Consider the following 12,016-nt stretch of genomic DNA (forward strand, 5'->3'; position numbering starts at 1 on the left):
ATTTTTTTCCAACACCTGACAGAAAGAATTGCTGACCTTTTCTTAAATGAGGCAGTTTCACACACTATTTGGAAACTCCTCCTGAGGTGTTTTCATAAAGTCTCAGACACACATGCACACGAGTACCCACAGATCCGCACACACAAGATGTCTACACTGACTATTAGTGAGATGGAGGATTGTCATGACATTTAGTTTGACCGTTGCTCCAAACACTGAATATTTATTGCTGTATTAAAGCCCCCCCCACCCCCATGCTTTATAAGCCATTTCAGCAAAGAACATTTAAATCATGACAACAATCATGATAAATCGCCATGCTAGCTGCCTGGCAATCTCGCCTCTAATCTCCACTTCAGACCCCAACATCACAGCTCAATTGTTCATAATTGCCCTTTAGATGAACTATGGCACAAACATTAGGGACATCCAATTCTCCTCTAAATCCATCTTCCATTCCCACTTATCAGTCAAGGGCACTCAGTAAACAGGAGGAATTGGCCTATCATCTATTAGCATTCCAAAACTGAATAATCTTGTCACTCTTACTTTTCCCGAATCTATTTCAGCCAGTCTGCTTATCTCTCTATTAAAAAGTGGATACACTAAAAAGGTTCAACAAAGTAATAGGAAAAAAAAAAAGGGGGGGGGGGGGGTGTATGTGATAACAGTGACTGCTCTGACAGCATGTTTGCTACTGGTTTATCACTGCAGGAGAAATCTATGAGGAAGTGAGCAAAATTCCACACTAAGTTTGTTGCAGTTGTGTGGTTTTAAATGAAGTCTGTGTATTTCCCAATGGAAATGTACTCTAATATGTCAGTCTTAGTTGGAAGCAAAGTCACTCAAATCTGGAAAGTTAACCAAGAATTCAAATCATACAGAAAATATAGAGTGAGGACTTCAGAAGAATCTCATAAATATTTAATAAAGCCTCCCAGAAGGTGGATAAAGGTTCTGTTTTCAGCATTTTGCATATTCTCTTATAAAGACCTTCTCACAGTGAGGAAGCAGGGTGGTGGTCCGATCACTTCTCTAAAGTTTGGTAACTTCATCCGTGCATCTATTGAAACACCAGAAACCAAGGCACTCCCAAGCCAAATGAGACATATAATGTCTCCAGCATGTCCTGTTATGTCCTGGGGCCTCTTCCTGGTATGACATGCACAAAACACCTCACCTAGGAGGCACCCAGGACGATTCATAGTTAGATTCTCAAACCACCTCAACTACCTTTCAATGTGGAGGAGCGACTCTGCTCTGAGCCCTTCCTGAATGACCAATCTCCCCACCCTACCCTTTAGAGGAAGATCATTCACTTTTTATATCCATAGTCCCATCCTTTCGGTCACTACCCAGAACCCTTGGCCACAGTAGAGGGTAGGAACTTCCATTAAATTGACAGCTTTACTTTCACACTTCACTCTTACTTCACCACAACAGATCGGCAACAATCTGCCAGTCCCACGCTCTGCCTTCCCCTCGCTCTTGAACAAGACTCTGACATACATGGGACGAGCTTCATACCTACTTTTAGAAAAATAGCCCAAGACTGCAGCTAAAATAGCACTAGTTGGTCACACAGTTCCACAGATTTTCGTTTCAATTCTCTCTGTAGCAAGCCGATTAGCTCAGCCCCTTGTGGGTAAACACATTCTCTGTAGTCATCTGTATTACAATCAGTTGACAAAAGCATATCAGCAGGATTAGGTGGCACTCATGGCATAGAAACAGAAGGATGTTACAGAGCCACTCTACAGGTCCATTCCATTTCCTATTAATCCCAGTGTACAGATGTTGGCTGCAATTCAGCTTGGGAAAACCAGGGGGCGCTTGCGAGATAGTCCTCAATGATCAGGAGTGAATGGGGCTGAGTGGTTAAAATGATTGTTTACACTAGCTTCTAGACAAAAAAGAAAAACAAACAAAAAGAAATTATACTTTCAGTTTTCACAAACACAGTACTGATAATGTGTCATTAGCATTATGCTAATGAATGCTAATTGGCCGGTTAATGATTTATAACAGGATGTGCTGCCTTGATGGTTTACGAGTCATTAGGAGCAATTGCAGAGGTCAAAAAACACTGACATGATGCGGCTGCTTCTAGAAATGCTCAGTTTTTATGCCTGAAATCAACATTTGGCAGATACCAAAAAAGTGTCTTCCATAATACTTATTGAAACTTGTTAAAAAAAAAAATATTACACTTATTGCCTCAGCCCCTTCTATCACAAAATTTCCTAAAAAAAACAAAATATTTGCACCATGAAGCTGACACTTTTGGGCACTATTCATTCTGGATAACCCAACAAGTGCCCCAAATGTATTAGCTTTCCAATATGCTGAAACTCTGTGTTACTTAAGCTGTTTGTGACACGTGCTCCACGGCTGTGTGCTCAAACACAGAAAAGCTCAAACATCTTTGCCTCCACTTCTTCTTTATTGTTTCTGACCAACAACATGCAGTTCTTGTCACTTTAGTTGAACATTATTATGCAGCCTAACTCAATGCTGTCATACCTGACTACAGACCACAGTCAAAAACTGTTATGCTTCCCCATTTACGCCCCTGAATGAATAAACCCCTTCCTGTATAAATGCAGTAACTCAAGATAAGTGCCCCCTAGTGTCCAAATACATAAAATACAAAGAAAGAAAGAAAATGGCTTTTACACCATATGAAACCTGAAAGTAAGAAATAACTGTTTATTTTTAGTACATGATCCCACTATCCTGCTAAATAAAAACCCAGAGGAATAAACTGAATCATGGCCCCAAAATCAAAGTATCAAGCACATTATGGATCTGCAGAATCATTACACACCTAACATTCAGACAGTTTATTGAAAAGGCATTCTACTGAGATTTACTCCTTTTTTTTTTTTTTTTACAGTTTCTTTTCCAGCACAGAAGCTTGCATAAAATTTGACTGAAAAAAAAGCACAGCTAATAAGCTAAATTAGCATTCTCCATCCAGTCCCCCAACCTTCAGCCTCACTGCCAATTCCCAAGCAAGTTAATCCACTGATAACTGCAACTGCATTGAAATTTATTTATTTTGCTGTGTAATTGCGCTGATTTAAACACGTGTCAGAGTCTACATTCGCTGAAAGCTAATCTGGCACATTTTAGTCATGCTGACAAATTCAGACTTAACCTGTGATGGTTGTTATAAAGTCTACAGAATATACAGCACATTGACAATGTTTACATTCTTATATCAAATAAGTGCATCAATACTGTTCTGTATATCACATTCTGCAGGCAAGTTCATGCAAAACCACGAATGCCAAAGCAAGTGCTGCACAGATGATCCCACTTTGGCCCCACTTGCGTCTTGTGTGCAAGTTGTTACTTTAATCAACATCTGTTTGAGCTGTTATCGTGTGTGCTCTTCATTTGCAGGCTACTGAACCAGCAGCTCTGCTGCAGTCAGGTGAATGAAACAAAACATGGGCTGATTAAAGCCACGCTTGTCTTTGCAATAAACCAGGAAACATGTCGAAGTCAAACAGTGCCAGTTTCACAATTTTCAACCCGTTCACCGTCCTAAAAGAGCACGTTCCCGCCTGACTTCTTCCCATCAATACTTATCAGCTCGTAGCAGACAGGCTCCATTTCAAGTAAACATCATCTTATCAATATTTGAGAACAGCACCCCCCCCACAAACCTCACTTAAGATCAGCATGACGCTGAATACGATCAAGTTACCATGTAAGCAGCCTCTCTTAAAAGAAACATGCTATTGGAAGGCCAGTCCTTTTATAATTAACTGAGAATATCAAATTCTTGTTGTGGTAATTGTCACTGATGGCTCCACTGACGCCCCCTGAGGGATGCAGACAGCCATATGCATCATCTGTTATATAAATAACACCAGGCACCCTGGCAGCAAACAGCTCAGTACGGTAAAAAGAGTTGTGGCCATTTCAGGCACAGTTATGTACAAATACTGAGATAAATAATATAAAACAGAATTTCAGTGAGAAAAAGCTGTAAAGTGAGTAAGATGACAGCCCTCCCATCCTACCCATGCTATGGCTCGTTTCTTTCTTTGGCCCTTAGATGTCTACTCTCTTCAACACCCACAGCCAGCTTCACTCAGCTGTTGCTCAAGCTGCCGCAATGGCATGATCTGAGTTTTTTGGAATTGAATCCCCCCTCCCAAAGAGCTTTTCTGTTCTGCTAGTACAAGACGGCACAAATTCAACAGTAAGAGGGAAGTCTTTGCTTTTCAGCTCGTCTCTCACAGCTTCTCTCTCTTTAGGACGCGTTACCCACTAAGGTTTCCAAAGAGTGTGCAAAAAAAATGTAAAAAAGGAAAAAAAAAAAGGCTGATTATCAGGATGAAGGGTGGAGGTGAGTCTGCAGAAGTCTTACCCATTAAATGCTGGGTGCTGTGATCCTGCTTTAAAACCTCACTGAGCTCTGAAAAGCTGTGAGAGAAATAACTGGAATCTGTATAATGCAACCGTTCACAGCACAGGCGTGTTTACCAAGCCGGCTGATTTTGCTCTCCCCTTTAAACATAACTGCCTCGCCCCTGTTGTCCATATCAAGCAGCAGATTTTAATTTGAACCACTACTGTGCACCAAATCTGCAGGTTCCCCGATCACAGCACTCTGGTGTTTCATTGCTATCTCGGTAATGAACCAAAGATATGTGTATTTTCACAACAGCTTTCAATTAGTCCAATGTCTCACCTCTGCCAATGCATTACCTCCCCTGCCTCATCTCGACCTCTCGCACCTTCAGAACCTCTGCCTTGTTTCAGTAATGAGGGTTAGCGATGTGACTCTGTGCTGCTGCAGCTAGATGATTACTGAAGAGCTGCTGCTGCCGTCTCTAGTGAGCTGCCCTCTATCTCCATCCGCTGTCCCTGGACCACGAAGTCCTGCTAGCAGACCATCAATCAGCAGGCTACTACAGAACCACATGTAATCACAGTGGCCGTGTCTCCTAATGTAAAGTGTGTGAGCCTGTTTGCAAACACACATCTTTGTTAAACTGGGGGTTTAAAAATCAACATGCTTGAAGACTTTTTTTTTTAACCTTTTTTTTTTTTTACCTTCGGGCCTCAAGGAAAATCTAGTGAAAGTCACCGATTACATCTTCGAATGTTCGCCAATGACCAGGTCTCTTATCTTTTCTGTAATTCTGGGCACTCTCTCCTGTTGTCAACTACAGATTTTTCCCCCAAAGTCTCAAAACAGAGCAAGTCAACAACAAAATCAACAATAAAAGACAAAATATCACTAGACGCAATATTTCCTGCATTATAATGTTAGTAAATCTGTAAGAATATGCAAGCTTGCTGTAATGGCATATAAACCAGCTCTGCAAAAGCTGCAGGTTTGGGGAGAGCCAGCTGGTTGGTAAAACACATGATGGGAAGGGATTGTCCAATAGTAAGATGATAGTGGATGCTGTTTTTCTCAAAAATAGGGATTAAGATAAATAAATAAAAATGTGCTAAATTAAAGTCTATGTGTGATGAACACTTATGATTAGGGCTGTTTAGTCTGTTGGGTTTCTTTTTCTGCTGATTATTTGATTAGTCAGAAAATTATATATATACCCATTGAATGGGTATCACCTGAATCATTTATCGAACACATTCATTCACAAGTTTTCGAATGATGAACTTTTTCTTGGCTTTTTGTTGTACTGCTGAAAATGAAACAGCTTTATATTCAGTGCTGCTGTTCAGACCAAACTAATATTCTGAGGCTGTCACCTTGGGATCCTGAAACTTTTGAGAGGGGGCTTTTACAGTTTTCTGGAAATTCAATTAATTGATTTGTTGAAAAAAAAGAATTAATTATGAAAATAGGTGTTGCAGCTCTATTGCAGCCTTTAAAGTGACAGTAAAATCTGATTAGAGCCCAAGGCGATGTCTTTAAATTACTTCTTTTGTCTTACTAACACTCCAAAACATCCAAACATATTCAAATTGCGATGGCACAAAACAGGATAAAACATCAATCCTCACCTTTTTTTTTCCTCTGAGGCATTTTCCACTGATTTGCACACATCATTTCAGCACAGTCTAGCCTAGTCCTTGCTTATGTGGATGTTTATGTCTGCACAGTCTGTAATGCATGTACACGATGAGCAGGGTGCTACTTGGAGACCTTTGACTGCCTCCAAGGGTGTGAGTGACAGCCTGCTGCTAAATCACAGCATGGGAGAGATTGTCTGCTTGGCAGGATAAAGCCAAGTGTCCCTCTCACCTTTTCTGTCATTATTAGACAGGTGGGGCACACAGGTGGAGGACGGCGACAGATGCCATCTAAAGTTAAAGTTTAAATTGATATACTGGCAGGAGGGGGTAAGATTTAATGTGGTGTGATTCAGAAACTCCTAAAAATACCTGTATTCTTGCATGTGGCTGTAAGCAGCACACTGAACATGCAATAACAGGATAAGAGGAAACCACACAAAGACATGCAGACCTGAAGGTCTATGAAGAATCCAAACTAACATCTGTCAAAACATATTGGTAATGATGCCATGAAATGATCGTTTTTGGTTATATTTATTTTGCTACTAATCCAAAAACTTTCATGTTTTTGGATTAGTAGCAAAAATGTGCGTGGGTAAGAAGCAATCAGTTTGCAGCACTATTCAAAGTTACGGCTCTGGGCTGTGGGTGGAGGTGCATTATTTGTTAACCCTGGCATTAACATGGCACAACAGAAAATTCTCTTTGTTGTCACAACACGAAATATTTATGCTTAAAATGATTTTCCCTGTAGTATTTGTCTGCAGGCTCTGGTACCTCAGTGGAGGCGGGTCAACAGATGCTCCATCATTACTGAGTGACGGAGGTAGCGAATAAAAACAGAACAGAGCCACCCTGCATCACGCCAAAAAAAAAAAGCAACAGTATTCTCAGCCTGCGGACTGAAGGGAGAAAAAAACCTAAAAACTCGAACTCGTTATATATTAAAAAAAAAAAGTCAGAAGATCAGAGTGCGGATAACATGCTGATTTGAAACTGTTAATATAATCATTAGTCGCACTTTTGCAGGCCTTTCACGTGATTCAAGTTGGGTTAATTGGGCTGATTTGCGTGATCTGCAACTGCAAGGTGAAGCGCACTGGACGCGACGGAAGACACAAACTGCTCCTTGTCTCCCGTGCGTAAAGTCACTAAATAATTACCACTGAATATTAAGCAGGATTAAAACGGAGACTGTAAAATCCCCCGGTCGTGATGAACTGACAGCACCGACTAGCCTTTCACTTCCAAATGAATCCCGGTCCAACCGCTTTAAACGTGCTTAAGGTACCAAATTATATATTTTTTGCCCTCTGCACACCGTTTCAGTCTGTCAGAAAAGTCGCCGCAGCGTGTCATGCAAATATAGTCAGTGTTGGCCAAGCAAAGCGGGGTAACACAGGTTAAAGGCGATATTAATATGCGAGTGGTGACAAGAAAGCCCATCCATACCTGATCTTGCTGTTGAGCCGCTTTCGACGGTGCACTGCCTTCCTTTGCAGTGGTCATGATTCCCTAAAGCTGAGAGAAACTGTTGTTTCTCCGGCAGGAGGAGGAAAAAAAAATGCAAATACAGAAATGCACGCACACCGGTGCAGCAGAGAACCAGGAGGCAAAAAGAAAAAAAAAAAGAGAAGAAAGGAAAACGGTGTTTTCACGGCCCCCACAGGCTACGTGTGCAGCGACCAAGGTGCGAAATAACAAGTGGTAAAAAGGACGCGCTGCTCAGGATGAGAAACGAGGAAAAAAATCTCAGTGAAAGCCAAAGAGAGGAGGAGGAGACAGCACACACACACACACACACACACACATACATAGAGAGAGAGAGAGATGGGCATCTCTTTTTCAAACGGTCCATGCGGGACACTGCGTGCGCCCACACACTCACAAAACGCTCGACGTGCAAGTGTTGCAGACTGAATGGGCAGCAATTAAAAATCCAGACTAAAATTACGCGCTCAAACTTTAATATAGAACTCACGAGGGATATAAGTTCGTAAAATATTCATTTACAACCACAAGGACATTCAAACACTCCCATTTTAATCACGCACGGTGTGTTTCTCATTGCTTTATTTATATTTCTTATTGCAAAAATAAAGCCCCATCTCATTAAGTCCAGTCCCAGATTCCAGAGGCAGTGCTGTGGTAAAGCTGCTGGTAAACTTTGCTATAGGAAAGTAGTCTTTGATTTTCCTCAGTATGCCTGCAGCATTTCCATACAATTTTTGATTGCATAACTTCCTTGTTGTAATTATAAAAAGGAAATCCAATGCTTTGCTGCACTGATGCATTAGTAATGGTACTGAAACGCTAAGTAGCTTGAATGTAATGTAACAGGATTAAATGTTGTACTGAGTAGCAGTAATAAAGTAATCACAGTGAGAATGTTTGAAATTATGTTCAAGACATGAGTGGCTGTAAAAAGTTATGACCCAGAGGATGGAGCAGCCTGCAATAAAGTGGGACTTGTTAGTGGCTCAGGCAAAAACTGTTTTTAAAACAGTTCATCCAGTCTGAGATTTTAACAAAATCTTTGGAAGTCAAGCAGGAAAAAAAAAAAAAGTTTATACTGCAGTAAAACAGAAAGGAACCACTTATGCTACATTTCATGATAAGAAGACATTTTTTTCATGGGGCATGTTCAGTTAATTACATCTCCAAGAAATCTTGTACAATCTCTATTAAACAGCGTCAGGAAATGACTTACTTTGATTTGCTCTAAGATGTACTTAATGTTAATTAATACCTCAGTCTCCAGTTTGACTCTTTATATTGCAGGTTTGCAACCGAGTGTGCTGCACTGTTAATTAAAATCAGGTGGCAACAGGGTAAAGTCAATTACCTTTGGAATCCCAAATGAAAATCTGCAGTGTTGGTTTATGTGACCAGCAGAGCACAAGTCACTGAAAGAAAAGGGCCTGTTCTTCAAAAAGAGACAGAAAACATTTGAAATATCCTTGCATGATATATCATTGTATAGCTTTCTGCCAAATTGCTCTTTTGTGCTTTCAGTCTTGATATGATTTCTTTACATTCATGTGAACTACTTGAGCATTCCCCAAAGAAAGAGGTTTCTCTGTGAGGACTGAGACCTTGAAACACATGATTTACTACTTAGTGGAGTAACATTGTTGGCAGACAGCTGTTAGACATTTCTTGTAGTTGGTCTCTTGGTTTGTGCATCTGTCAGCAGAGAGTACCTGAGCTGTCACTTGGATTAACCCTCTGAGGTCTAAGTCATCATCTGTGATAACTAATTCTAACCCCAGACAATTTGAATATGAAATTTTTTTGCATTAAAATTGTTCTCCTAAGTGTTGCAATCAGTGAACAAAGAAAATCAGTGGCACATTTTCTTCCACATTCTCCACACCCACCCCCAAAAGTCCATTTTGCCTTTCTCCAAAATATACTGTAGGTTTTATGGTTATCAGCTGTGGTGGCTTAGTCCTCAGCGGGTTAAAGTCCAGAAACCGGTTAAGCAGCTCCATGCCTTTAATGTTCTTCAGATGCTTTGAGGCTCTTTACTGTTCTTATGATCATGAGATGTGTGAGGCCCCAAACAGAGTGACTGACAGTATTTTTTTCTTTAGTTGTGAATACTTGCATCAGCAGGTGCTAATGTCTCAAGAAATTGCTCTATTTAATTACTTACTTCCACCTATCCATAACGTGTTGCTCATTTTGAATTTCATGCAACACTTTTCCAAAAAGCTGGTCTAGGGGCACGATTCTCACTGTGTTGCATCACCTTTTCTTTTAACAACACTCTTAAACTGTTTGTGAACAGAGGGGATCAATTGCTGTACTTTTAAAGCCAACAAGCTATTGTAGATTTATTTAGGATTTTCGCGGCTCAACAGTTATATTTATTTTTGTTCCAAAATGAGTCAAATGTCTCCAGTAGCAACCAGAGCCACGGTTGTGGTTTTATTTCAGTGTCGCATGAGAGCACAAAGAGCCACGATTCAGTATTAGTTTTAAGCCACGTCCATTATGTTTCTTTGGATCCTCAGAATCTTTTAAATAATGTTATGTTCTGCATGATGAAATCCACAAATTCTTTGCAATCTTACACTGAGAAACATTTTTCTTAAGATGTTGAACTATTAGACCATGCAGTCTCTTGCTGCTGTCCTATCATTTATTAAATGTCTTCACCTTTAAAAAGTCTTATAGTTTAAAAAAAAACAGTCAAACTCCTCAGTTTCAGTTTAATATGTTTCAGAACATTGCATTCTGTTTCATTTACATTTTACACAGGCTCCTATCGTTTTTGGAAATGAGGTTTAACAATTTCCCCTGGGGACACAAATGTGTTGAAGGCAATCAAATAGTTGTTAAGACATTTCAGTGAAAACCATCTTGTTACCATAAAGTAGCCAATGAATAACATGTCAGTTGGTCATTTTATGCGTGTGTTACACAATGCATGTTTTGTATGCATTTTAGTTGTGATAAATAGCATCCTAGTGCTTTCCTTCACCTTACTTGCTAACCATTTCTTGTGTTATGTAACACCATAAAATTGCATGCAAAATACTTAAAAATATATAGAGGACACACAAAACTTTCTAGAAGTGCTATCTGTATGCAATTTTTCATTTGGAGTAAATAAAACTAAGTAAAAAGAAAACTAATTCATTTAAACACTATATTTCAGTCTGGATTAGAGTGGTAGACTAACCAAAAAAAAAGAAAAAGGAGGGCTAACGTTCCCCAGGCCACGGTGAGCAGCAAAAATGCACTAAAAAGGGTTCTGACAGTAGATCTACTGAAAATCTGCATTACATTATGTGTCATTTTGAAGCTGGCAGCCTTTTCAAAATTGTAAAACATCTGAAATTCCTCAATTCTAAAGCCACAAAAACCTAATGGTTGTGTGCAGAATTCTGACACATGAACAACCGCGAAAGCCACCCGCTGTTCACAGCTTCATCCACTTGTTGCTTCAAACCACATTAGCAGCCTTCCCCCAGCAATTCAGCCTGTGTTTACCATCAACAGGATGATGTATGAAACCAAAACAACTTCTCAACAGCCAATCAATCAGCTCCAAACTAATGATGGCCACTTTTGGCCAAAGCCCCATTGGCCGATGACGGATGCTGTGTGGTTGTAGCGAAGCGGCCAAGAACACAATCACTACCTCGCTGTGGCTGTGTTACAGAGCGAGCGTACAAATCTCATGTCTCCGATGTTGACAAATGGACAGCAGACGGCCGTGATGAATGCTCCTGAGGGGTGGCTCTGTTTAAATACACATTCCTGAAAAGTTAGGAATTAACTGACTGACAGCACAAACCTGTCTAAACAAATGGAGCCATCCGCTCACTTCTGCCTCATCATTTCACTGCCAATGGAAGGCTAGCAGACAACCTGATGAACTGAAAATGCTTTTGCCTGATTAAAACCACAAAGTAATCAATACTTGCCACAATCTTTCAATACTATACACAGATGCATTATTTTCACCCTGACTCTAGCTCTGTAATCCTGGTGGAAAAAAAAAAAAAAAAAAAAAAAAAAAAACAGTTACTGAATGAATATATAGATTAAAATATAATTGCTATTGTGAAAGAGGCTTTCCCAGTTTACCCTGCAGATTTTGAGTTTGATGCTTCTTTCTTTCTGCATGCGCATTCCTTCAAAACAGTGTCCATGGACAAGAAAAATTGATAGGAAATCAAAAAAGGAGAAGCTGAAACTTAAGAATCAGAGGATGAATTGTTGGTATGAAAAGCCACCAAAAATGTTGCACAAATTGAATTAAATTTTTATTTTTTCTTCAATTTATTTTTCAGAAGCAGAAACCAAAGCAAAGTCTTTTTTTTTTTCCGAGTGCGTTGGCTGTACAGCTTTTTAAAATGGACATATTTGCAGAACTAAAGCATGAAATCCCTGGTAACACCACTGGGCATGAGAGTGGTGAAATGGTGTGTTTCTGATGAAATTTTGCTGAAAGGAAATAGTTCAATGTGTTCTATGAAAAGGCTTAAAAGGC

General features: G+C 39.9%; 1 protein-coding gene across 1 annotated transcript in view; it reads right to left on the bottom strand.

The window, feature by feature from the left end:
• Positions 1–7,666, bottom strand: part of LOC115799454 (dipeptidyl aminopeptidase-like protein 6) — a 114,767-nt gene extending 107,101 nt beyond the window's left edge. Inside the window, exon 1 of the mRNA XM_030756631.1 lies at positions 7,462–7,666. Coding sequence (XP_030612491.1) covers positions 7,462–7,518 — 57 coding nt within the window. The 5' untranslated portion in view covers positions 7,519–7,666. The remainder of the gene's footprint in view (positions 1–7,461) is intronic.
• Positions 7,667–12,016: the final 4,350 nt, after the last annotated feature.

This window comes from Archocentrus centrarchus, chromosome 20, assembly GCF_007364275.1.
Source record: "Archocentrus centrarchus isolate MPI-CPG fArcCen1 chromosome 20, fArcCen1, whole genome shotgun sequence".
Classification (NCBI taxonomy): domain Eukaryota; kingdom Metazoa; phylum Chordata; class Actinopteri; order Cichliformes; family Cichlidae; genus Archocentrus; species Archocentrus centrarchus.